Below are 26,825 nucleotides of genomic sequence, written 5' to 3' on the forward strand. Positions count from 1 at the left end.
GGTAGGCATTGGTGACCGGTAACTGCTTATATTTCAAAAGTAAGAGAACCAGACACTATTTGCCTTGTTATGGAAGGTTATAGTACCACTTTAAAGAATTCACTTCTCCAAGCCTTCATCAGATTAGGCTTTTAAATTCAACTGCCAGTTTACAGAAAATATGGAAATAAACATATTAATTATGCTGTTGATGTATAATTGGCAAAATCCAGAATGTGGGAGACTAAAGCCCACTAATCAAGCTGCTTCAGCCGATCAGTTGTGAGGAAAAAAAAAAGAGTAATAGGAAACTTGTAGATAAAAAGACAAATGCATATATATCTAAACCTCATTTGGTTTCTGATTTGTCCAGATTGTTAAAGAAAATGTGAGAGAATGAGAATGACCTAATAAATTTAAGAAAATGGAATTCAGACTAGATTTTGGTATTAATGGATTATTGTTACTGTTTTTGGTATGGTAGTGATAGTGTAGTTATATATATTTTGAAGAGTTTTTATATTTTGGGAAATAAAGGATGCCGAAGTATTTACAGAGGAAATGATCTGAGACATGCTTCAAAATTAGTCCATTGACGTGTGCACTTGTAGGTAGGCATGTATGTGTAAAAATAAGATTGTCTGTGGATTGATGATTGTTAGAGCTGGGTGATGACATGGTGGTTCATTATACAATTTTTTTCTTTTTTTGTTCATTATAGAATTTTCAATAGTAATGTTTTTACTCATTCAGACTTACAGCAGTTTTAAGGAACCATTCCTTCCTCCTGCAACAGTTGAAGAAAAAGAAAATATGTACAAATATGTACTAACATGTAACATAGTTTTATCTCTACAGAATTCTTTTATTTAAAAAATCTGTGGAATGTTTCTGAAAACTAAAAGGATAGAGAATACTATAAGGAACAACTTATCACCCAAGGGAAAAAAAATTACAAACTCAGTGTGTATTATTGCCTAATAACATTTTTTCCCTTATCCCAAGGTAATTACTATTCTGAATTGATGTTCATCATTTCCATGCATGTTTTTATATGTGTGTGTGTATATATAAAATGTTTTCATATATATACACACATTAAAGAATATATTGTATTGAATTTGTGTATTTTAAAACTTAATGATATTATACTGAACATATTAAAGTTTTTTGGGTTATTTTTATACTTGAAGATTTATACATATGAATATATGTCTATGCTATATTGGCTTTCTAAAATATGGGAAATGTTGCATTATTTTAAGTGGTACATTAGGCCCATTTTCAAATGTATGCTTAATGTGTATTTTCAAACTCCGATACCTTTTCAGTTGAAATATCTCCAAATTTAAAGCATTTGGCACAGTTAATCTGAAAAAAAAAAAAAAAAAACTGTTTTTCATTTTCTAGATATGTATTGTCTGTGCTGTACCAGCCAATGTTTGAAATGCTAGATATATAGAATAAGACATGCAATGCCTTCTACCTCTAGAGAATTTACATAATTTCAAATAGTAATAAATTCTGTAGGTACATTTTAATATCAGAAGTGGAGGGGCAGGTGAGGAAGTGGTCAGATGGTTGGGTTGCAGCCTGAAATGTGAAGTTGCCAGCTCTAAAGAGAGTTGGGAGAAATCCTGATTAAGAGGAGTTAAGACCTTGTGGAAAAAGTTGCTGTATTCAGAGAACTGATAGCCATTGAGCTGGATCCCAGTGCATGAGGGGATTGTTGTGAGAAATAAAGTCTGAGGGGTAGACAGAAGCCAGATGACAAAGGGCTTAGAAGGCTGTGATAAGTAAATTTAAGATTTTACCTAAAGTCTGAAGGGCCATTGAAGGGTTTTTTAAAGCTGGATAGCATCTTGATTAGATCAGTGGTACTACAAATCTACACATGTGTTGAATTGGCCTGTAAATACATACTTAACCACTGCTAATTCCCTGGTTTTTGTTATTGCCCTGTGGTTCATGTAAATGTAGCCATTGGGGAAACTATGTGAAAGGCAGAAGGGACCACTCTACAGTTTTTGCAGCTTCCTGTGAATATTTACAATTATTTTGAAATAAAAAGATAAAGGTAATCACTGAGAAAATGGATTATTGGCAAGCAAGAATGAAAGCAGACTAGTTATGAGGTTGTGATTTCCAAGTGAGAGATGATGATTGTGTGGACTTGGGTAGTCATAGTAGATATGGAGACAAGTGGATGAAGCTGAGTTGTTTCAGAGATGGAGCTGATAAGGGGTTGGTGTGTGAGGCAGAGAATCCAGATTTTTTCCCGAGTAACTGATGGTTTCATTTGAGTTTGGGAGGGTTAAGATCGAAAGAGCAATACGTTGAGAAGAGGAACTAGAAATTGATTTATATTGGGCTTGTTAGGTTAGGTAGGCCATCAGAGTGAAGCTGTAGTTGATTGTCAGAGCCAGGCAGCATTTAAATCATAACTACAGTGGTGGGATTAGACGAGATCACACTGGCAGAGTGGAGAGAGTGGAAAGAAGAGGGCTGGGAGTACAGCTGTCCATGAATCAACATCTAGAAATTTGTCACAGGAGGAGGAACCAAAAGAAGGTATCTCGGAGAGCTGATGATAGGAAGAAGGTAGAGAGTGGAGTCAATGAAACCCAGAGAAGGGAGGTGAAGGAAGAGGGAGCTCTCTGATTTGGATAGTGCTGAGGTACTGAGTATAAGGAAGGAGGTGACCAGAGGAGGTTGGGAGACCTCAGGGTGGGGAAGGCAAGCTTGAAAAGTGAATAGGATGTGAGAAGATGAGGAGAGCAAGTACAGGTACCTCATTCGTAGGAGAGAAATAGGGTGGTAGAGAGTGGGAGCTCTTCTACATCTTATTAGTGTGCCACTGGTATGATCCAGTTGAAAGGGGAAGAGAGATGATGAATCAGGGAAAGATTAAGTGAAGGAGCAAATACATTGAGAATGCAGGAAGGGTTACTGGGTCATGTATACAAGAGAGGAATTTTCTTTGTCTCAACATACCAGCCAAAGAGAGCCTTTTAAAAACATCAGAGCACATCACTGTTCTGCTCAAAAATTTTCTTTCTTTCCTTTTTTTTTTTTTTTTTTTTTTAAGATTTTATTATTAGAGAGCACAAGCAGGCAGAGTGCAGGCAGAGGCAGAGGAGAAGCAGGCTTCCTGCTGAGCAAGGAGCCCCATGTGGGACTTGATCCCAGGATCCTGGGATCAGGACCTGAGCCAAAGGCAGTGGCTTAACCAACTGAGCCACCCAGGTGTCCCCTGCTCAAAAACTTTCTATCCCACTTAGTGTAAAAGTCAAAATTCCTACAGTGGCCTGCAAAGCTTTAAATGATGGTGCTCTCTCCCACCTCACCCCCCACCTCTGACCTCCTCTTACTATAATTCTCCTCGAGTCTGTTCCAGCCACACCGCTGGCTACCTCACTTTTAACTCAGTATAGCAGACCCCTGCCTTGGTCTCGGTGGTTGTGACTCCTTCCTGGACAGCCCTTTCTGGTTTCTGCATGGCTTACTCCTTTTTTTCTCTCACACCTTTCCCTCGGTGGTACCCTGTCAATGTAGTTTTTTCTGACCACTGTGTGACATTGCATCCGTCCCCCTAACCTGCTATTATTTAAAGCACTTCCCACCACTTTAAATACTGTATGATTATTTACATATTTAATTTGCCTCTCACCATTAGAATGTTCAGTCTGTAGGGGGCAGGAATTTTTGTTTTGTTTACTGTTGGTAATACCTAGTATGGTAGCAGATGTGCAAATGTAGAGAATGTGCAAATGAGCAAATGAAAGAACAGGGAAGAAAGAAAGTGGGTAGAAAATCAGATAGGTTTAAGGATGTGGTAGTGGGAAGATGGTGTGTTCCTGTTTGGGCTTGTAACAGTAATAAAGCAGAACTCTGAGAAGGGACTGGGTTGGGAAGGATGATCAGAGTTTTGAGGTGAACATAGGAAATGTAAGAAATAGAGAGTGAAAAGGTGAATTTTCAAAGTGTGATGTAAGATTGCTCGACAGGGTTGAATGCACATTTGTGGTTTTCTGAAATGGAATATGTTTCTCACTTAATAGAATTTTAGCAATGTTAAGCTATAAAACAGTAAGGATATGTGGCATAAATGCTTCACGTTTTTAGGAAAGGGCAGAGTTTTTGCTTTTTTTTTAATTTATTTTTATTTAATTTTTTTTTTAAGATTTTATTCATTTATTTGAGAGAGAGAGATAGAATGAGAGAGAGAGAAAACATGAGAGGAACGAGATCAGGGGGAGAAGCAGACTCCCTGGTGAGCAGAGAGCCTGATGTGGGACTCGATCTGGGACTCCAGGATCATGACCTGAGCTGAAGGCAGTCGCTCAACCAACTAAGCCACCCAGGCGTTCCTGTTTTTTGTTTTTTAAACAGTGATCTTTATTGTATTGAATTTACAAGTAATGTAGAATGTGTCGTAATGTAAATTAACATTCTTTCTAGCCTTACCAATAATTCTCGGGTCGTGGGACTCCTGGCTCAGCTGGAGAAGATCAATACTGAATCTTCAGAATCAGATACTGCCAGATATGTCACATCAAAAATTCTTCATCTGGCTCAAAGTCAAGGTAAATTTTAAACTTTTGCTTCTGAAATACTTTTTCAGTTCTTTAAATGTAGATGTTAAGAATTTTCAAACTTTTGAGAGATGATTTTCTGTAAAAATTGATCTTTCTCAAATAGACTCAAGGAGTAGAAAACTCAGTAACTGTGGAATGAATTGCTGTTCAAAGCATCTTTCTAAAAATGAGTATGATTGCCCCACCACATTTTCAAACAATACTTAATTCCAGCGTTACTTGTTCTAGAATGTTGGCAAAAAGAGGTCAAGTGGATGGTTACGAGTGTGATCCCTACTTCAAATGCAAGCTCTGTCATTCAGTGGTGGGGTGATTTTAGGGAAATTTCTTAGGATTCAGCTGCACCATCTCCGAAAGAGAGATATCAGTAATTACCATGAGATTTACATGAGAAGCATGTAAAAAGAATGTTAAAGTGTTCAATAAATGATGTCTATAATTAGGCATCACTTCAGTAGATACTGAAAAAGGAATTTAAGGTTCCAAAACCTCTGGTTGATTAAAACAAAACAAAACAAGATGACACCTGATTTTTCTTTTAAAATAAGGGTAAACCAGCAGCTACCTTAATATTTAATAGCAATATATTGAACACATTCTGTTAAAATTAAAGTCTAGACATTTATAATTAGTATTTAATTTTTGGAATTCTTTCATGCTGGGGTTTTAGGTCCTTGAGTAGGCATTTACTGTGTTCAGGAACTCTGTTAACCCTTATTCATGGTCACAGACTGTTATTTTGATAACTTCTTCCTATGCAGTCCATGTGTTTAGGGGGTAGTTGACAGTACTCCAAAACCCACATGAGGTCTCTAATAGATGACATTTGTTTCTAGCAAAATCTAAGATACCTGTTTATACTCTTTAATTCAGGAAGTCACTGTGCTGGATTCTAGCCTTTGAAGGTACTGTGCTTATTATCCAAGGTCAATGTACAAGGATGTATATTATATTAGTGCAGAGTTAGAGGTACCAAGTATATTCACTGTATTGTTATATGAAATACTTCCTCAAAACAAAACCAGTAAAAACAAAAGAAAACACATTTCTTAGGAGTGTAGCTAACACTTGTATACACTGCTCCCACCACTGCAGACTTTCCCCAGTGCAGTCTGGACGCCCCTACTCCAACAATACCACTGCCCTTGTATGCTATCACTCACCCCAGAGGTTGTGTAAGACACTCACTTCCGGGTTGTGTAAGACAGTGACTTTATGTTACCTTGGATTAGCCAGTCAAGACCATGTCAATTAGTAGTGGAAGAGGGTCCCATCATCATTATAGGATAATTCAGTTGGCTATCCATTTGAGAGAAAAAGTTTGGAAATTTAAAGTTCAAGGAAGAAGAAATGCAAGTAACCAGTAACCTATGAAAAGATTCTTTAACTCCTCCAAAGTCAGGAATTGCTAATGAAAACAACAATACACTTCTTACTAGTTAGATTGGCAGAAATTAAAGAATGACAGCATCCAGTGTTGGGGACGTGAGAAGTAGGGTATTCTCTTACACTGTTGGTGGTGCAGTAGTTATTACTAACTTTGGAGATAAGAATCTGGCAATGTTTATTAAAATTTAAAATGCATTTGCTGGCTGACTCAGGATTGTATTTGAATGTTTGAGGATGTTTTGCAGCATTGTTTGTAATATCAAAGATCAGGAAACCCCCTAAATACCCATCAGTGAGAGAATGGTTGAGTTAATTTTGATGTGGCCAAATGGTGGAACTTAAAAAGTATATTATGTAGTTATTATCATGAAGTTATTTGTGATATTTGGGACAGATAGTTTATGTGTGGAACTCTGTGAATTGTTCTGGAGTCCTAAGTTTAATGTATTAAATAAAAGAGCAGGTTTCTTTAGTTCATGTAACTATATGTGTAGCCTCATTTTTATACAAATAAACCATTAAATATGTATGTAATGTTTATATGAACAAGGCAAAAAATGAAACACAAAACCAGAAGAATGATACCAAATTTTTAGCAGTAATTATCAGTGGGATGGAAATGGAGGGGAATGAGGTAAGTTCCTGATTTACTTAAAGTACTTTTCTACTGTTAGAATTGTTGCAATAAGAACATACTACTTATGTATTTAAAAGATTAAAAAAAAAAACCAAACTCCTACAGTACCTGTTTACATACTGGAGACACACATTTCCACAATTTGGTGCTAGTTTTCTTGAGTGCATTACATTTTTTATCTTTTTTTTTTTTTTTTAAGATTTTATTTACTTATTTGACAGAGATCACAAGTAGGAAGAGAGGGGGGGGAAACAGGCTTCCTGCTGAGCAGAGAGCCCGATGCGGGGCTCGATCCAGGACTGTGGGACCATGACCTGAGCCGAAGGCAGCGCCTTAACCCACTGAGCCACCCAGGCGCCCCACATTTTTTATCTTTAATAATGTACTACTCATTTATAGCATGCATGGTACTTTTTGTAATTTACCCTTGATTTTTTTTTTTCCTAGAAACATAATAATTATCCATTTCATGTAGGTGGTCTAATTTGTTGGCATACATCTTTTGGTTGTAATTCCTTTATAATCCTGTGAGTTTCTTTAGGGAAGGAAGTAATGTTCTTTCTGTCATTCTCAATTTTTGTTATTTGTGTCATCTGTCTCTTTCATGATCTGTCTAGCTCAGTGGTTCTCAGCTGCGGTGATTTTTCCCCTCCACTTGCCCTAGGACACTGGCAACGTTTGGAGATATTTTTGGCTGTGAAATTTGAGAAGGGGATTGTTACTGGCATCTACTATGTAGAGGCGAGGGATGCATTATATAACACACAGTACCACTCCCTATAAGAATGAATTATTTTTGGCCCCACTGTCAACAGTGCTGAGGTTGAGAGACCCAGGTCTAGCTAGACACATTTGTCAGTTTTTTGAAAGAACCAACTTCGGGTTTCATTGATTTCCTGTTTTTCTTTTTTCTATTTCATTGATCTCTTATCTTTATTGCTTCCCCCTTCTATTTGGTTCCACTTTGATTTGCGCTTCCTTTCTGGTTTTTTTAAAGTGGAGCTTTGATAATGGATTTTGAGAACTTTCTTTTATAATGTGGTCATTAAAGCTTATAAATGTCCCTGTATACACTGCTTTAACTGCATTCCACAGATATTGATATGTTGTATTTTTATTTTCATTCAGTTCACATATGTTCTAATTTCTTTTGTGATTTCTTCTTTGACCCACAGATTATTTAGCAGTGTGTTGTTTAATTTCCCATTATTTCAGAATTTCCCAATTTCTTTCTGCTGTTTTCTAATTTAATTCCACTGTGGTTGGAGATTTGTAGGATATTAGTCCTTTTGAATTTATTGAGATAGGTTTAATGGCTTAATATATGGTCCTTCCTGGAGAACGTTCCATGTGCACGTGAATGTTCCATCTGCTGTTGGGTGGAGTGCTCTATTAATGTTAGTTAGGTCAGGCTGGTTGATAGTATTGTTCAAATCTTCCATACCTTGTTGATTTTCTAGTTAGGTGCTCTATTAAGTATTAGAATTGAGTATTGAATTCCCTACCTATTGTTGAATTATATATTTCTCTTTCCAATTTTGGTAGTTTTAGTTTGTTTATATTTGAAAGTCTGTTAGCTCTGTAACATTTAAATTGTTAAATCTTTTGGTGGATTGGTTTGATTGTTTCATTATTGTGAAATGTCTCTGTCTCCAGTAATATTTCTAGATTTAACATCTGTTTAATCTAAAAAAAAAGTCTGTTCATAATAATACAATCATTCTAGCAGTTATGATTATTCTTTGCATATTATACCCTTCTCTTCTTTTACCTTCAATCTGTTTCTCTTAAGACAGTATATTATTGGATCTTGCTTTTTAAAAATCTAATCTGTTTGTTTCCAAATCAGTGTACTTATTCCTGTGATTGGATTTACATCTGCCTTTTTGCCATTTATTTTCTATATGATTCATGTCTTTTATATTCCTCTTCTCATCCTTTACTGCCTTCTTTTGTATCATCTGTTGATTTTTTTAGTTTTTAAATTTTTAGTTATTTTCCTAGTGGCTCCGGTAGGGATTACAATATACTTTGAATTTCATATTAGTACCAACTTCTTTCTGGTAAAATATTGGAACTTCCTTTCAGTATAGCTCCATTTCTTTCTCACTCCTTTGTGCTGTATTGTCATGTATATTATATTTATAGATGATAGAACTCAGTGATACTCTTATCATTATTGCTTCCACAGTTTTATGCCTTGTAAAAAAAAGTTAGGAGAAAAGTGGAAAATTCAGTACAGGGGTCTGAATGAAGAGCAGGTTTTAGACCCCAAACTTGGTAGTTAAAGTAATGGAAATGCAGCGAAGTTGTCTCAGGAGGAGATGTAGAGGGAGACAGTTGAGATTTGTATTCTGGGAACTGCCTACATTTTGTATTTTGCTATAATAGAGTCCTGTGAAAATGATCAAGTTCATTTTTATGATTTTTATGTTGTCTTGATGAATTTACCCTGTTATCATTATAGAATGTTCCTCTTTATCTGTGGTGATTTTCTTTGCCTTGATGTTTAGCTTTTCCCATTTGTTTCCTTCTAGCCTTGTTTGTATTTTTAAATCTAAAGTGCATCTTTTGTAGATAGCACTTTGACATTCTTTGCCTTCTAATTTGAGCATTTAGTTTGATAACTTTTAATATAATGTGATTCGACTTAGATCTACAGTTGTTTTCTGTTTGTCCTTTCTGTTTTTATTTCTTGTTTCTCATTGCCCTGCCCTCTTTTCTATTATTTGAACAATTTTTAGAATTCCACTTTAATTTACCTATTGACTTTTTTTAGTTATACCTGTTTGCATTTTTTAAAAGTCATTCCTCTGGAGAGGTTAACAAATCTTATTTTAAAAGTTAATAATCATTAACTTTTTGCACTTTGCTTAGAATTAATATTGTAACCTCATATGAAATTCAGAAACCTTGGAACCTTGCATACCCATTTGTGTTTACTATTCTTTAGCTATAGTTGTGATGTGTATCACATCTAGATACACTGTTAACCCTAGAGACAATTTTTGCTTTAGACAGACATGTGTATTGTAAAGACATTAAGAAGAAGAAAAGTCGCTTTTATATTTACTCACATGTTTACCATCTCTGAAGTTCTTTTTTCTTTGCCAAAGACATGAGGTTGATCTGGCATAATTTCCCTTTAGCTACAGACTTTCCTTTGGTATTTCTGTGGATATACCAAATACATCCACAGTGATATATTCCACTTCAGTGGAAGTCTGCTGTGGGATAATTTTTTTTTTTTTTTTTAAATCCGACAAAGGATTTACTTCACCTCATTCTTGAAGGATATTTTTACTGGGTGTAGAATTCTGGGTTGATGGTTTTTGTCTTTCAGCACTATAAATTACATGTAAAACAGTGCTTCTACTATTTTGTGGCCTCCATAATTTCAAAGGAGATGTCTATTATTTGAATCTTTGTTTTCTGAAAATTATGTGTCATTTTTCTCGGTTGAGGTCATGATTTTCCATTAGTTTGGTTTTCAGAATGTGTGTGTAGTTTTCTTTGTAATGCTTAGAATTTGCTGAGTGTCTTGAATCTGTAAATTTGTCTTTTATCAATTTTAGGAAATTTTTCCTGATCAAAATTTTGTTATTCTTCTTTCTTCTTTTGGTATATAATTATACATATGTTAGACTTTTGGAGATTGCTTCAAAGTCCTTGAGTCTCCTATTTTTCTTTCTTTTCTTTTTTTTTTTTAAGATTTTATTTAAGAGAGACAGAGAACGAGAGAGAGCGAACATAAGTGGGGTGGTGTGGGCAGAGGCGGGCAGAGGCAGAGGGAGATAGAGAAGCAGACTCCCTGTTAAGCAGGGAGCCCAACATGGGGGTTGATCCTGGGATCATGACCTGAGCTGAAAGCAGACGCTTAAATACTGAGCCACCCAGGCTCCCTGAGGTTCCTATTTTTCAATCTTAATTCTCTGTGTTGTTCAGATTGGATAATTTCCCTTTTTCTATATTGAAGCTACTGCCTTTTTCCTCTGCATTCTGCCATTATGTATGTCTGATAATTATTTACATGCTATATTTTTCTTTTCTAAAATATGCATGTGTTTTTTATACTTTTTATTTCTCTGTTTTGTGATCTCTTCTCTTTTGGTTCATAGTGAGCTTGTTTTCCTTAATGTAATTGAGTGTAATTTATAGTAGCTGCTTTAAAATTCTTGCCTGTTATAACATTTAGGTTATTATTAACATGTAGTGGTATAAGAACTGGGAAGGACTGTTTTAGAAAAGCCAAGGGAGGAAACATTGGGATGTTAGGAACATAAAGAGGTTATTTAAAATAAAGATCTTTTTGATTTGACAATTAATAAATTATTGGCCACAGTAAGATCACTTTCAAGTGGTGGAATTAGAAGGAAGATTGCATTATGCTGTAATGTGAGTGGCAAATGAAATAATGACAGGGAGTGTAGACTTTCTGTCATGGGGCGAGTTCTACTGAGAAAGAAGAAGGAAATAGAGGAGGAGACAAGTTAAAATAAGATTTGTTACATGTGTGGGAAAACAAAACAATATGTGGGTAGAGGTTGAAGCTGTAGGTTTATAAGTAGGTAGGAAGGATGGGATTTAGAACACAGTAGAAACGATACATCCTCATTTTCCACCCGAAGGCTGGAAAAAGGAATGCTGAATCGTCAAGGATTGGGTACATGAGTGTGTGGAGCTTGGTCATTGTTTATAGAATTTCATCTCTGGTTGACTTATCACTTTGTCTCAGTTCACTGAGGAAATGTAGATGCTGAGAGTTAGAAATGGGTCCAGAGATTGAGAGGAAAGGTTGAGAACTGGCACACATTTTGGAATAGCTGTGGGCGATGGCAGGGCAGATGGACATGGCTGAGAGTTGGGGTGAGTAAGAATAGTAGTTTTGTGTTTCCAAATGAGGATGGAAATGGTGAATTTTTTGGTACTAAGAATCTTAAATTTGAAGAAGAAATTCTTGTGGCCTTATTTTTACTGTGATGTAGGAATAGAGAATGCACATTTTAGCATTTAATTATAAGGGTTCACGCTGATAAGTTTAAGGGGTGAGCCTTGGTATCCAAGTGGGCATGTCTAGAACTGATTTTATAGGAGAACAGCACTACCACTGATAAGTTAGAAGTTTCAGTGAAAGTGACAGTGAGGCTTCCCTTATTTTCTGAAAGCAGAGAGAAATGGGAGTGTTAGGAGGCTGTGGTCTGTCAGTGGGAGATTGGAGGCTAAGATTTCGGAGGTAGGGCAATTTGAGATTTGAGAATTGAGAGAGTTGATAAATTGGAACAAAGTGGGAAGGATTATTTTTGTTACATGGTCAAAAAATGTAGCTAGGTGTTGAAGGAATCATCCGCATAGACATTGAAGTCTCCTTAGATGATGACAGAGTCTAGAGTAGATGAGAAAACTGTAGTACCTAGTTTTCATTTAGTGCGGGGAGTAAACTCCATGATTGTGGATATTACAGTAAGGGGAGTTTTTGGTTTGTCCCATGATGGTGAAAAAACAATGGTTTGTTAGTAGAGGAGATCTCAGTCTTCTGACTACTCTGTGTGATTAATATTGAAAAAATCATTTGGCATTAACATTAAATCAGTTGTCTTATTTAAAATGTTAAATCAGGGGCGCCTGGGTGGCTCAGTGGGTTGGGCCTTTGCCTTTGGCTCAGGTCATGATCTCAGGGTCCTGGGATGGAGCTTCAAGTAGGGCTCTCTGCTTGGTGGGGAACCTGCTCCGCCCCCCCCGCCCCCGCCCCGGCTGCCTCTCTGCTTGCTTGTGATTTCTCTCTGTCAAATTAAAAAAAAAAAAAAAAATCTTTAAAATGTTAAATCCTGGGTGCATTGTAGATATTTAAACAGTATTTAGCAGTTGGCTCCATAGCACAGGGGTTAGAGCACTGGTCTTGTAAACAGTATTTATTTTACAACTTAATACTTACTGATGGAGGCAGCTGGGCCAGGGAAATGATAAAAGGGTCAGGCGAGGAATCACTTTTAAAAAAGGAATTGGGGGGGGGTGCCTGGGTGGCTCAGTGGGTTAAAGCCTCTGCCTTAGGCTCATCATGATCCCAGAGTCCTGGGATCAAGCTCTGCATCCTGCTCTCTGCTCAGCAGGGAGCCTGCTCCCCCCACCCCCCTGCCTGCCTCTCTGCCTACTTGTGATCTCTGTCAAATAAATAAAGTCTTTAAAAAAAATAAAAATAAAAAAGGAATTGGGTTTTACAAATATTAATGAGTTTTCCCTTTTTTTTTGTAATGGTAAAGAAGTCTATCATTCTTTTAAGCATTAGTAATTATGGCCACAGGGTGCAGTGATGAGCAGTGTTTTAGATCTTTAGATCACTTACGCAAGTTAATGTTTAGAAAGATAGTAAGGTGTTTGTCAGTTTTACAAAGTTCATTATCTGGATCCAAGATGATGCATGATAGCATGAGATTGTTGTTTTAAAGAAAAATATTTCTTTCTTTCTTTTTTTTGTTTGTTTGTTTTAAAGATTTTATTTATTTATTTGACAGACAGAGATCACAAGTAGGCAGAGAGAGAGGAGGAGGAAGACTGCTCCCCGCTGAGCAGAGAGCCAGATACAGGGCTCAATCCCAGGACCCTGAGACCATGACCTGAGCCGAACGAAGGCAGAGGCTTTAACCCACTGAGCCACCCAGGCGCCCCTAAAGAAAAATATTTCTAATTCCTGTTTTTATTTTGTAGTTACTGATAGTTGTCATAAATAATATGATCCTGTTACTTCTCTGTAGCACATTTGTCCCTTTCTTTAATAACTTCTAATTTAGAATAACCTGATCTTCAGGTGGATATCAGACTAATGAGTTTTTTTTTCTGAGATTTTGTGATTCCTTTTCTGTATCTTATATACTTCATGTTCTTGTGAAATTTTAAATGTGGAATTTGTATGTGTCCAAAGTATACCCGTATGGGTTTTTGTTCATTCGTAATGGAAGTTGAATAGGATTTGCTCTGGGCAGAAGTATGATGTTCTAAAGGCCTAGCCTGACTTTACCCCCCCTCCCCTTATCAGGGCTTCAGGGCTCATTCTAATCTTGGACTGCTTGATTATCTCTATGTAAAACAGATTTGGTACTGTCAATCTCTTGAACTTTACTGTGTAATATGTGCTGTATAGAGAATAGGTTATGTGTGTTCTGTTTTTAAAATCTCAAAATGTGAAAGGAATGGCATTGTCATCCTATTTCTGGCACTGATATCCAGGTGTGAAACAGTTGGAGAAGGTTACAAGTCTCTTGTGCAACAGTCCTGCCTAAAAGAATGATTCCTGTGGGTCTTTTAGAAATACATGAAATCAATGAAGGACTGTAAGCTTTGGGTTCAGAAACACCTGGGTCACCTGGTTTCTTTCTCTTACTTGCTCAGTGACTTTGTGCAGGTTTCTTCTCCTTTCTGAACTCAAACTCCTGGTCTATAAAAAAGGTGATTTTTCTCCTGAAGGGTTAAAGTGAGTCATAAATGAGGTAATAAAGGTCAAGTACATATAATTTGTATGTGATCTACCTAAATGTTGGCCTATGATCTACCTTTCTTGTGTTGTTAATCGAAGGAAAAGAATAGTGGATAAATTCTAGAAACCTTTAAATAGTATAAAAATTTGTACTGGTCCCCCCCTCCCCAGATAAAAGGGATTATTTGCGTGATCTGGTCTCCAGATTTTTGCAGAAGCAGCAAGTTTTGTTTATTCCTTAGTTTTGTTTATTTTTGTGTAATTCAGAATTTTAAAATAGTATTAATTCAGTAAAAACATTTGAAAATGGTACTAAATTTTTGTTTTTACCAATTCTGATAAAATGCTTTCTAGTTCTAGTTGTAAAGATAATAAAGAGACCTGCCATTATCACCTTCTACCTCACCTCTAGTTCTGGTACTCATACTCTGTTGTTGATTTTAAGATTGTAGATGGATTGACAGGGATTCATCTGATTCATGACAGGAGATGTTATTAAATGCAAGGAAGGGCTTATAAACTCAGATCTGGAAGTTCCCACCCGGTAGAATTAGCAGCCTCAGAGGGAGAAACATCTAAGAACCAATTTAGAATGTTTACTAAACCAATTGAGTCATGTTGATTCTACATTAGCTGTAGAATAAAGGTATATGTAATTTTTTCTTGTTTTAGAAGAAAACTTTTTTATACCTTTCAGAAAAGACAAGGAGAGAAATGACAGCCAAAGGTTCTACAGGAATGGAAGTTCTGCTGTCAACCCTAGAGGTAAATCATGGACAGGCTTTAATTATGTAACTATTAATACCAACAAGTAGAAGGAAAAAATGTATATACAAAGTACAAAATTTTTATCCTAGAGGTAAAGCAAATGAATGGAAATTTTATGTTTTAAATTATCACTTGAAACAGTGGCAGAAACATTCTAATATATATTAGGTAAACCTCTAAGTGTATTTCCCTATGGTTATCATGTTAACCATATTTTTAATTTTAACATGCCACTCGGTAATAAAAAAATAAAGCATTAGCTGGAAATAAATCTTTAGTCTAAAATAAATGATATTGGAAATTCTCATTTATTGTATTATTTTAGGTGATACATATTTGTGATTTAGTTTACTACATATATTGGTTGAATAACTATTATGTTTGTAACAATTAAATTTCTATCCCAGTGTGAAATTTTTGGGTGGATCAGAAGGATATATTTAGAATCAGAATTTTAAATTTTATTCAGTGCTATGTTAAAAACAGGGAGTATGTTATATACCTTAAAAGTACATAGTATTATGTGTCCAATTATATCTCAATAGAACTGGGAAAAAAAAAACAGAGTTGAATTCATATTTTTTGATAGGAATTACTTCCTATTAAAAGTGGTACAAGATTCATTTTCCCCTAAATTAATCTGTCAGTTTAACATAATCTCAGTAAAAATACTAAAAATACTAAAATTCTAAAGTCCACTGGGAAAATAATAAGCAAGAGTAGAAAGGACATTTCTGAAAAAGAAGAGAGAAAGGACTAGCTGCACCAAATATCAGAGAACATTGTAAAACTTTAGTAATTCAGATGGGTTAGAAATTGTATGTGAGTAATAGACATAAGTGTAGCAGAGTGGAAAGTCCAAAAATAAACTAAGATCACAGGGCTATTTATTTATTTATTTATATTGTGTTATGTTAGTCTCTGTATAGTACATCATTATTTTTTGATGTAGTGTTCCAAGATTCATTATTTACAAATAACACCCAGTGCTCCATGAAATACATGCCCTCCTTAATACCCACCACGAGGCTCACCCATCCCCCTCCCACCCCCTCCCCTCTAAAACCCTCAGTTTGTTTCTCGGAGTCCACAGTCTCTCATGGTTCCTCTTTCCCTTGGATTTCCCTCCCTTCACTTTTCCTTTTCTTCTGATGTCCTCCATGTTATTCCTTATGCTCCACAAGTAAGTGAAACCATATGATAATTGACTTTCTCTGCTTGATTTACTTCACTCAGCATAATCTCCTCCACTCCCATCTATGTTGATGAAAGAGTTCGGTATTCATCCTTTCTGATGGCTGAATAATATTCCATTCCATATATAGACCACATCTTCTTTATCCATTCGTCTGTTGAAGGGCATCTTGGCATAGGGCGATTTAAAACCACTTAAGAAAGGTAGCATTTCAGATCAGTGAGGAGTAGAGGGATTATTTACTAGGGGGAACTGGGACAGATGGTAGCCACTTAGAAAATAATAGTGGATCGTTACTTCCTATACCAAAGTAAATTCCATATCAGTAGCAAAGATTTAAGCATGGAAAATAAAATCATCATACTAGAGGAAGTAATGGGAAAAAATTTTAAATAATCTTAAAACAGGGAAGGCTTTTCTAATACAAATGACCCAGGAGCTCTAAAGGAAAAGATTGTTAAATTCAACTATAATAACAAAAGTACATGAGGAAAAAAACACCATAGACACTTGGCAAACTGAGGGAAAATGTTTCAAATTGTATAATTTTTTGACATATAAAGAACTTCTATAAATCAGTAAAGAAAAATTAAATCAATAGACTTTGATTTAAATGTGTAGACATTATGGATAGTTCCCAGGAAAAGAAATGCAAATGGCACTTGAGATTGAACACCATTCCTTGGTTTGTCTGTTTGCTCTATCATAATTTATTGAGATCAGCAGGAGTGGGAGGTGGTAAATTATATATGGGAAACTTGTCTGGGTAAGGCCTAGAGATAACAATGCAACTTCCATTCATGTTTCAATCTGAGCTCAGTCACATGGCCCAAATCTAATTACTGAAGGGCTAAAAATGTCCTTTGGCTGTGTACCCAGGAAGAAGATGAGATCTGTTTGCCAAACACAAGCAATATTTTGCCACAGTCCTCTCTTCTCTTTAACACGTCTGTCCCTCTCATTCTTCCAAATTCCTCTCTAGTGAGTTGGTGGTCCATGTAATACCCCCCAGTGCTGAGACAAGGGTTTCTGGTTAATACGTAATCCTCTAACTGGTCTGGATGTGGCTTTTTGGTTCTGTTAGTCTATAAGGTCAAATGGTGAAGCAGAGACAACATTCACTCCCTTTTGGAAGGGCAAAGAATAAGGGTCCCATGCCAGTTTACCGATACACAGCACTCCTCAAATTCCTCTGTATAAACATTTAAAATTCCTTTACTTTGGAGGCGAAGCAGTTCCTTAAATAGGTCATAATCCTGCTTTCTCTGGTTTTCTTATCCAGGCATTGCTTTTAATAAAAGAGATGTAACCAAAGTACAGTGTTTAAACATTTTCTCTTTTAGATTGGTTATCCAGACCTTGGGACATAGTTACTCTTCTGCGTTGTTGGTGGGAGTGTAAATTACTCCATGAAGGACAATTTAGTAAATATTCATCGAAGTAAATGCCCATATTCTTTGACTCAGAAGTTCTAAGAATTTATCCCATATGGAGATGTACTTGATTCTTTATAAACATGTTAATTTCTTGTTGCAGTTTTTTTAGTAGCAAATGATTAAAAAAAATAAATATTCCACTGGTAGGTAACTGGTTTCATAAACAATGGCATAGCCATATTGTTGTCCTTTAAAAAGGGTGAAGAAATGATTTATTGATAATAAAAATATCAATGTATTAAATAGTATCCATAGGGCAATACCATTTGGAGAAATGAATCTGTATATACACATATATTTACATGGATTTCTTTCCTGTGTACACATTATCTTTGGCTGAATACGCAAGCAACTGATAATGCCATTGCCTTCTGAGAGGGGAGCGAGGTGACTGAGTAGTCACCATATACACATTGTTGTGCCTTTTACATTTTGATTAATTCATTGGGTTATCTATTTGGTAGAAGATGGTGAATTCAAATGACAAATTAATTCCTCTTGTAATAATGTTGATACTAAGAAAACAATACTCAGATGACTTGTAGACATTCTCGGGGGCAAGAAGAAGCTACTGAAGTGTTAAGTGAGAATCGTGCAAGCCCAAATACCTTTGTGGTTAGGGAAGTTGGAAGGGTCATTTGTAAAAATATAGGTAGTTCACAACAGGATCAGAAAAGGTTTGGGAATCATAGATTTACAATGGTTTAATACAGCAAATAAACTATTTATTTCAGAACACGAAAGATCTTCAAACTACACTTAATATCTTAAGCATTCTTGTTGAGCTGGTGTCAGCTGGTAAGTTTTTGTTTCCTTTGGTCTAATTTCTGTTTGTAAACAGTGGTCAACAATATATCATGTGTACTTTATTTGGAATTTTCTGATACTCCTATAGAGGCTGTTCTGAGTATCAGAATTTGGAAACTGAAATGTCGTACTCTTATTTTTGCTTTGTTTTTGATTTGAGGGGTCTTCCAGTGTCCCTCAAACCACCCCAAAACCCATTTTCAGAGCCTTGAATGTAGAATTTGGCATCACTTGTATTTACCCTCGTTGCTATGTTCTAACTAAAACACTAAATGAGATAAAAGAAAATTTGATTTTGAGGTGTTTGATTTCAGAAGTCATCATTTGAAATATTTCTTGAATGCTAACAAGTTGTGTTGTCTAGTATGCTATGGGAAGATGTGCTGTTTAAGCAATTAAAAACAATTTTTTTTTCTTTTTTTTTAGGTGGAGGCCGAAGAGCAAGTTTCTTGGTCACCAAAGGTGGTTCACAAGTATTGTTGCAGTTACTCATGAATGCCAGCAAGGAATCTCCCCCGAATGAGGAGTTGATGGTGCAGATTCATTCTCTTCTCGCAAGGATTGGACCCAAAGGTAAGGCTTCCACTTGTGCGTTTATCACAGAACCATTTGTGACATTGATTCTGTTTGCCTTGAAACTTGGTACATTTTGAAAATCTAAAATAGTGCTGCTTTTTCTCGGTCTTAGTCGTGGGCTGCTTTTTACAGCCAACTGGTGACCTGAAAAAATTGAGGATACTAAATTCATGAGGAATTCTGTTGCATAGATTGGAAAAAGGGAGAAAGATATCAGAATCACAAGTGTGTCTCAGTGTGTGTGTGTTTGCATGTGTATGTGTGCAGAGGATGCATGGTACATGGATATGGTTGAAGCTGGAAGGAGGAAGTATGGATGGGAATGCTTCGAGGAACATGTAGGTAAAATGTGTTTGCTTTTCATTAGTACTCATATTGCTGTTACACACTCTCAGTGCTTAAAAAGCTTATGATCTAGTCAGACCAAAAGGGATATAAAAATTGAAGGACTGATTATTATAATAGTAGGACAGGCAAAGTGTTAAAAACCAGAAAGTGAGAAAACATGGGATTTGAAACAAGGAGAAAGCTGATTTAGGTTAGGTTAACAGAGAAAGGCATCCTTGGAATAGAACCCAAGTTCAGTTTATAGTTGTCTAGCTACACAGATTAAAATGATTCTCTAAGCTCTTAGAATAGTGATTATTTAGGAGTTCTCCCAGTGCTTTTGTGGCATACATATGAGATAAATTTTGAAGTGTTTGGTTAAAATGCTTATTCTAAAAAGTGTGTATATAGTTTATGACATTTCATTTCATTCAAAAACTATACATGAATAAATTGTGTGTTCATTTTTTCAAACAGACAAAAAATTTGGAGTGAAAGCTAGAATTAATGGAGCTCTTACTATAACCCTGAATTTGGTCAAACAGAATTTGCAGAATCATCGCTTGGTTTTGCCTTGTCTTCAGCTTTTACGAGTGTATTCTGCCAACTGTAAGTATGTTAGAGCATCTTTCAGTTAGCTCAGTGTTGTCAGCTTACACAAAATGAAAATATAAAAGTACCCGAACTCCTTAAATCTCTAAAAATTATAGACAAGAAAAGATAATACTTAATATGACCCTTTGTAACTCCTAATCCCACCACCACGAAAGTGATGTGGGGTAGGAAGGTGAGTTGACAAAGTCTTGAGAATTCTCATTTCCTGCAGTTTGTAAAAGCTTGTAGTGATGGGAATGAGTAGACAGTCCGTGGAGAGATGTGGAAGAATTGGAGGGTATTGGCAGCTGGAAAAACTGCTGAGCCTGTTTGGATTTTCGCAGATGAGAGGAAAGCTGAGAAGGAAGGCATATGGAAGATTAGTCACCTGGAGCTAATTATTTATAGGGAAGTAGAAGAACAGAAAAATGAATAGTATAGCATCCTCGAGGAAGCTGGAGAGAACAGAGATCACAGAGAGGTTCCCAGCGCAGATACACACTGTCTCTAATATTAGGTCCCAAACCTAGGAGGTATGGATTTTATTTCTATTCCCTGACTACAGGATTAGGGTGGTTAACAAAATACCTGAAATTGAAATTGTGGGGAGTACATGATATTGCAGAATAATGGCATTCAAAGCAGTAGAGATGGGGGTGTATACATATGTGTGTGTGCGTGTGTGTGTGTATAAAATTTTATGTATGTCTATGATTATTTATCTATATTTATACTTTGACAGTATGGCTAAAGGTGAGCTCATAGGAAAATAGCTTTGACCACTTAAATAATTAACACTTATGTAATTAAAAAGATAGAAGGAAGTGAATGAATTGGATATCTAACCAAAGAAGTTAGGAAGGGAGCAATAAACACAAGGAAAACAGAGGAATGTAGAGGAAAAAAGAATACATTAGGGGAAAAACCCCAGTTGATTTAAGAAGTGAAATGATTGGATTAAAAATAAAATAATACTGTAATAGCAATATAATGGGACAGATGGTAGCTATGTTTGTGGTGAATATGGCGTAATGTATAAACTTGTCGAATCACTAAGTTGCACACCTGAAAATAATGTAACATTTGTGTGTCAACTATACTCAGATAAAATTAAAAACTAAAACAGATAAACCATTGAATACCCCAATTAAGGAAAAAGGAAGACCGCAGAGAGATAAAATTAGAAAGGCTAATGGAAAAATAGATACTGAGGAAATTAAAATCATACAAGACTTTAGCTGACATATTTGGAGTCATCTTACTGAATTTACCATTAGAAGACTAGTAAATGTTTTATCTATGACTTTTAAAATATATTTGTTCAGAGTGAAAATGTTAGGCACATTTTTCTGGTTAGGTAATTGTTTGCATATTCTGTGTGAAACTCTACAGTTGTTAGTTTTCTTTTTCCCTATTACAGCTGCTTTAGCCAGGGTCCTCGTCACCCTTCAGCTGGACCACAGCCAGCGACTGTGTCTCTCAAATCTGTCTTCCCCACAGTGCTGTGCCATCTGACCTATGTATTAAAATGCATGTCTGATTGGTCGGGTCCTTTTGGGCAATTCCATGTAGTTGAAAGAACGAATAACTTCTAGGGCTCTGTCATTTGTTTACCTTCTTTTCCCACCTCATCATCCACCAGCTTTTATCTGGTACTGTATGTTTCAATGTGTAACTTTATACCCGTGGTGTTCACTGACTCTGTTCTGTTTGCTGTGTTATCCCTGTCTCCAGAGACATTTTCTTACAGCAGCCCCTGTCCTAGCTAGCTCCTTTTCATTGGTACAGAGTGAGCCCAGGCGTCGGTTTCTCCAGAGATACCTTCCGTTTCATCATGGACTTGGGGCTCCATACTAGTGTAACTAAATAAATAGCCTGCAGCTCTTAATCTGTTTCGAAAGTAACTTATTAATTATTTGTTTATTTTTGTCACTGTCCTCTAGACTGTATTCTCTGACGGCCCACACTGTTAGTTTTTGTCTTTGAATCTCCATGACCTGGTATTTAAATTATTGAAGACATAAATAGAGCATCTTAAAACTCTTACTTTAAAATAGTAACATTTTGTTGTTTTATATAACTGCAAGGTAGTAAATAAAGCCAAAACAAAAAACAATAGTCTTCCCTTCCAGTGATTGGCTAAGGTAGTCTTTATGAGTGACTTGGGTCTGCTAAAGAATTTGTGTATGTTTTCAGCTCTATAGCACCAAGAATACACATTTCTACTTGTTGAGGTTTTAAAATCATTTTGCATCCTTTCCTCTGCCTCCTAGCTGTGAATTCAGTATCCTTAGGGAAAAATGGAGTTGTGGAGCTGCTGTTTAAAATCATTGGACCATTTAGTAAGAAGAATTCGGGTCTCATGAAGTGAGTAAATACTTTGGGTATAAATAGAGGTGTATTTTTTCTGGGCCTCATCATCTTATCTGTGCAACCAACAGGTTGAATTGTATTATATCTAGGGTCCTTTCTTAGTTCTTAAATATTGATTTTTGTTATGGTAAAGATTTTCTTCAACGGAGGTGTGTCAAAATTAGAAACCTTTAAATTCGTTGACTATAGTGTTTTGGAAATTTAGATGTCAACATTCCTAGATAATATAAGAGGAAAATGATCATTGACAGAGTAGCATTCATTCAGAAACATTTATTGAATGCCTACTATATTCCCTACACAGGTTTGCAATCTTTTAATGACGGCATCCTTCATTCTCACCATTATCTGAATGTATTTTAAATTTATACATTTCTTTTTTGTCAAAATAATGTCATTCTTTTTCTTTTTTCTTACTTTAAATTATGTATCTATATTATAAGGTATACATATTTATTTCTTGGTAGATCTTTCAGCCTCAGAAAATACAGCAATTTCCAGTTATTTGGTTATATTTAGTATTTTTTTTAAAACCATATTAGAAGTCTTTTTTTTTTTTTAAGATTTTATTTATTTATTTGACAGGCAGAGATCACAAGCAGGCAGAGAGGCAGGCAGAGAAAGAGTGGGGTGGGGGGAAGCAGGCTCCCCGCCGAGCAGAGAGCCGCGATGTGGGGCTCGATCCCCGGACCCTGGGATCACGACCTGAGCTGAAGGCAGAGGCTTTAACCACTGAGCCACCTAGGCGCCCCTAGAAGTCATTTTTTAAGAAAATATTTTATTGTGGAATTATTCAAAGATACCTGGAGTTTATATTATATTAGGCTGAAATTATTTTGAATTAGGTTTATTAATCACTTACTTGAAATTAGTAGTTATTAACATTCTGTCACTTTTGTTTCATTTATTTCCCCTTTATGCTTTTATTTTTCCTGAGGTATTTTAAAGCAAATCCCAAATGTCATTCTCATATATGAATTTCTGTAAAAAAAAAAAAGAAATCCAAGATATTTTATCATTTTTTTCCCCTGACTTCTTCAATATATCACTCTACTAAATAGCAACTTAAAAAATAACCATAATACTAAAATCATACTCAACCAAATTATTAATTTTCTCCCATTGTCTCAAAGTGCCCTTGTATAATGAGTTTGTTTGAATCAGAATCCAAGCAAGGTGCACACATTATTCCTCATCACATTTAGGAAATTTCCAAACCTACACAAAAATAGACTAGAATAATTACAGACCTATGCAAAACTAGAAGAGAACTGATGTACCCACCACCCAGTTTCAGCAGTAACCAACCTTGTGCCGTTTTGATCTCCATTTTCCCTTCCCTGTCCTTTTTTTTTTTTTTTTGGTGGGGTATTTCAAAGCAAGTATTAGCCATTACATTTGTTCTGTGAATTCTTTAGTATGATCACTATCAGACACAACTTTTTTCTTTTACTGTTTCTGGACTATTGTTTCTTTGTCCAGCAATATTAATAATCCCTTAATATCATCCCTTAATATTTTCTGGCTGTCTAAGAAATGTCTTCTTTACAGTTGTCTTGTTCCAATCAGGATCCAAATAAGATCTGTACATTTTATTTGATTGCTATATGTTGAAATCTTAAAAAATCTTTAAAAATCAATAACAGTTCCTCTATTTTTGGATTCTGTTTTATTTATTTGTTGAAGGACTTGGGTGATGTCTTGTAGATTGTCCCAGCATTTTTGATTAAGATGACTGTATCCTGGGGTCCTTTAACAGGTAGGTATGTCCCTCCAATTTCCTGTAGGCCAATAGATCAGGAGGCTTGATTAGATTTGGGTTCCATTTTTTTTCTGGTCAAAAATATTTCATACGTGGTAGTAGTACTCTGTTTTGCACCACTTAAGATCACTGGCTTGAGGTGATCCCTCCACTTCTTAACTAATAAGTTAGCAGTATTTCATGACATTGTCTACATCCATATTTCTTTAGGGGTTGCAAAATAGTGACTTTTCTAATTTTCTCATTCTACTTCTTTTAGTTGTGACTCTTGTGTGGAAGGACTCACATCAACTCTTTGGTTAAATTTTACAAATAAGTTTAGAACATTTCCAGTCTTTTCACTCTTTTTGAGGAAAAAAAGTCAAATATTTTAGCTTCTATCCTTCTTGAAAATGGGAGCTTATTTGCACATAATTTATTCATGGTGGGATGTCTTAACTCTTTACTTATGTAAAGATCATACATAATTCTGGAACATCTGATGAAATGTAACAAAACAAAAAGTGATTATATCACAATTAAGTAAAATCAACTTACAGAATTGGTGTAGTGTAGTGAGTGGGCTCTGGACGTAGGGAGACTTGGATTTGCATGTTAGCTCTGTCGTTTACTGGCTCAAGGATACCTGGTACGCTACCTAACTTATGCCCTGGTTTCATGTCTGTAAATAATAGTATTAGCCCCTACAGCAGAAGGTTTATGTTAGGTTTTAATGAGATGATTCTTCTAATTAACACAATGCCTATGAATGCAATGTAATCAGTTTAAGTAAGTAATCTAGTAATGTGGATGTGAATTAATTCTAGTTAGGACTAAATGTATAGTCAATATTTTTAAATTTATATACCATTTCTCTCCTTGACCTGTAAAGTACTTCTTAATTTGTTTTTTTATCTAGTGGTTATGATCTCATTCTTAAGGTCTATATTAGCCTATTCTTTTTTTTTTTTTTTTAAAGATTTTATTTATTTATTTGACAGAGATCACAAGTAAGCAGAGAGGCAGGCAGAGAGAGAGGAGGAAGCAGGCTCCCTGCTGAGCAGAGAGCCCGATGTGGGGCTCGATTCCAGGACCCTGGGATCACGACCTGAGTTGAAGGCAGAGGCTTTAACCCACTGAGCCACCCAGATGCCTCCTATATTAGCCTATTCTAACCAGTTACCGAATCTAGTATAATGTTCCAGAAACAGAACATTTCACAAGTGTCATTATAATATACAGTATGGGGATATATCCAAAATTAGGCAGAAATCAATGGGTCTAAACTCCTGAGAAAAGAATAGAGCTATCTAAATTATTCCTTCATTCCTTCCTGTATTTATATTTTAAAAAGAAAAATTTTTTCTTTGTTTTTGCTTTAAAAAGAATAAAAGATTCATTGATCAAACATCTGTATCTTGCTCTCTATCATTTTTAATAATCTTAGGGTCTCTCCCTTAATTAAAAAATCTTGACATCTGGAACACTCTTTTTGCTGTTTTTCCTCCCCTAAAACAATGCCCTGTGCTTAGTGGAATAAGATTAGGGTTATTATTTATTATTATTATTTATTATACATATTATTTATGTTTGAAGGATGATGCTGCCCTTGAAGATGTCCATTCCTTTCCAATTTAGGTTTTGGATTTAAACACTGTTAATCCAGATGGAGGGAACCCAGGAAGTAATGGGTTCTTCTTGAATGTCCCCATAAGGATTGACACCCCCCCCCAATTTAAAGCAGATACAGTTTTCATGAGTGCCTGGAGCTGAAGCTCTTCTTCCTTCTCTGCTCCTAAATGAATAAGCCACAGGGTGCTTTTTAAGCAGTTGTTGGTTGTATTATTCTGTGTGGGACATAGGAAGATTGGAAAAATATATGAAAAATATATGAGGAAATATAAAATAGTATTATGTATTAACATAATACGGACTGTGTATTTTGATAAATTTGTTATTCTAAAATTCTTCTGTTCCTTTTTATAAATTTGTCCTGGCTTATAAGTGTCAGAATTTCAGAAATTTTTTTGTACTGAAGTTTTAAAAAATTTATTTTATTTTATTATTTTTAAAAAAGATTTTATTTATTTGTCAGAGAGAGAAAGCAGGCAGAGTGGCAGAAGCGGAGAGGGAAGCAGGCTCCCTGCCAAGTAAGGAGCCTGATGCGGGACTCGATCCTAAGACCCTGGGATCATGACCTGAGCCAAAGGCAGTGTCTTAACCAACTGAGGCACTCAGGCATCCCTAAAAATACATTTTAAATAACATTTTGGTAAAGATATCAAGTGACTTTGCACCAAACTTCATAATTTCCTTTTTTTTTTTTTTTAAGATTTTATTTATTCATTTGACAGAGAGAGCACACTAGTAGGGGAAGCTGAGGCCTAGGCACACTAGACAGAGGGAGAGGAAGAAATAGGCTCCTTGCCAAGCAGGGAGCCCAGGCTGGGGCTTGATCCCAGGACCCTGGGATCACAACCTGAGCCAAGGCAGACACCCAACCGACTGAGCCACCGAAGTGCCCCTTCATAATTTCTTTTAATCTAGTGCAGCTGTGAAACAAGCATGATGAGCTTTGGAGTCAGAAAGAACTGGGTTCACATCCTAGTTTTGCCAGTGTTAAAGAATAACCATCAACCCAAAAATATGTAGTTTAAGGATTAGAAGCTGTCAGAATCACTTTATTTGGTTCAAATATATTTTATTTTTTTAAAGATTTTATTTATTCATTTGACAGATAGAGATCACAAGTAGGCAGAGAGGCAGGCAGAGAGAGAGGAGGAAGCAGGCTCCCAGCTGAGCAGAGAGCCCGATGTGGGGCTCGATCCCAGGATGCTTGGATCATGACCTGAGCCGAGGGCAGAGGCTTTAACCCACTGAGCCACCCAGGTGCCCCTCAAATATATTTTAAACTACTATCAACCATGGAGAAAAACT

The 26,825-nt window shown here is 35.9% G+C and overlaps 1 protein-coding gene across 6 annotated transcripts in view; it reads left to right on the plus strand.

Moving 5' to 3' along the window:
• Positions 1-26,825, plus strand: part of AGTPBP1 (ATP/GTP binding protein 1) — a 150,461-nt gene that overhangs the window by 27,417 nt on the left and 96,219 nt on the right. For 5 of the 6 annotated variants that reach the window (XM_032840553.1, XM_032840558.1, XM_032840555.1 and 2 more), the window contains exons 3-8: positions 4,441-4,565; positions 14,769-14,836; positions 18,205-18,268; positions 18,704-18,850; positions 19,658-19,789; positions 22,048-22,141. In XM_032840553.1, the coding sequence (XP_032696444.1) occupies positions 4,441-4,565; positions 14,769-14,836; positions 18,205-18,268; positions 18,704-18,850; positions 19,658-19,789; positions 22,048-22,141 (630 nt within the window). Of the gene's footprint in view, positions 1-4,440; positions 4,566-14,768; positions 14,837-18,204; positions 18,269-18,703; positions 18,851-19,657; positions 19,790-22,047; positions 22,142-26,825 lie in introns of those variants that run through there. The other variant, XM_032840557.1, reaches the window with a different exon arrangement.

Source organism: Lontra canadensis, unplaced genomic scaffold, assembly GCF_010015895.1.
Source record: "Lontra canadensis isolate GAN:19392208 unplaced genomic scaffold, GSC_riverotter_1.0 scaffold113, whole genome shotgun sequence".
In the NCBI taxonomy this organism is placed as follows: domain Eukaryota; kingdom Metazoa; phylum Chordata; class Mammalia; order Carnivora; family Mustelidae; genus Lontra; species Lontra canadensis.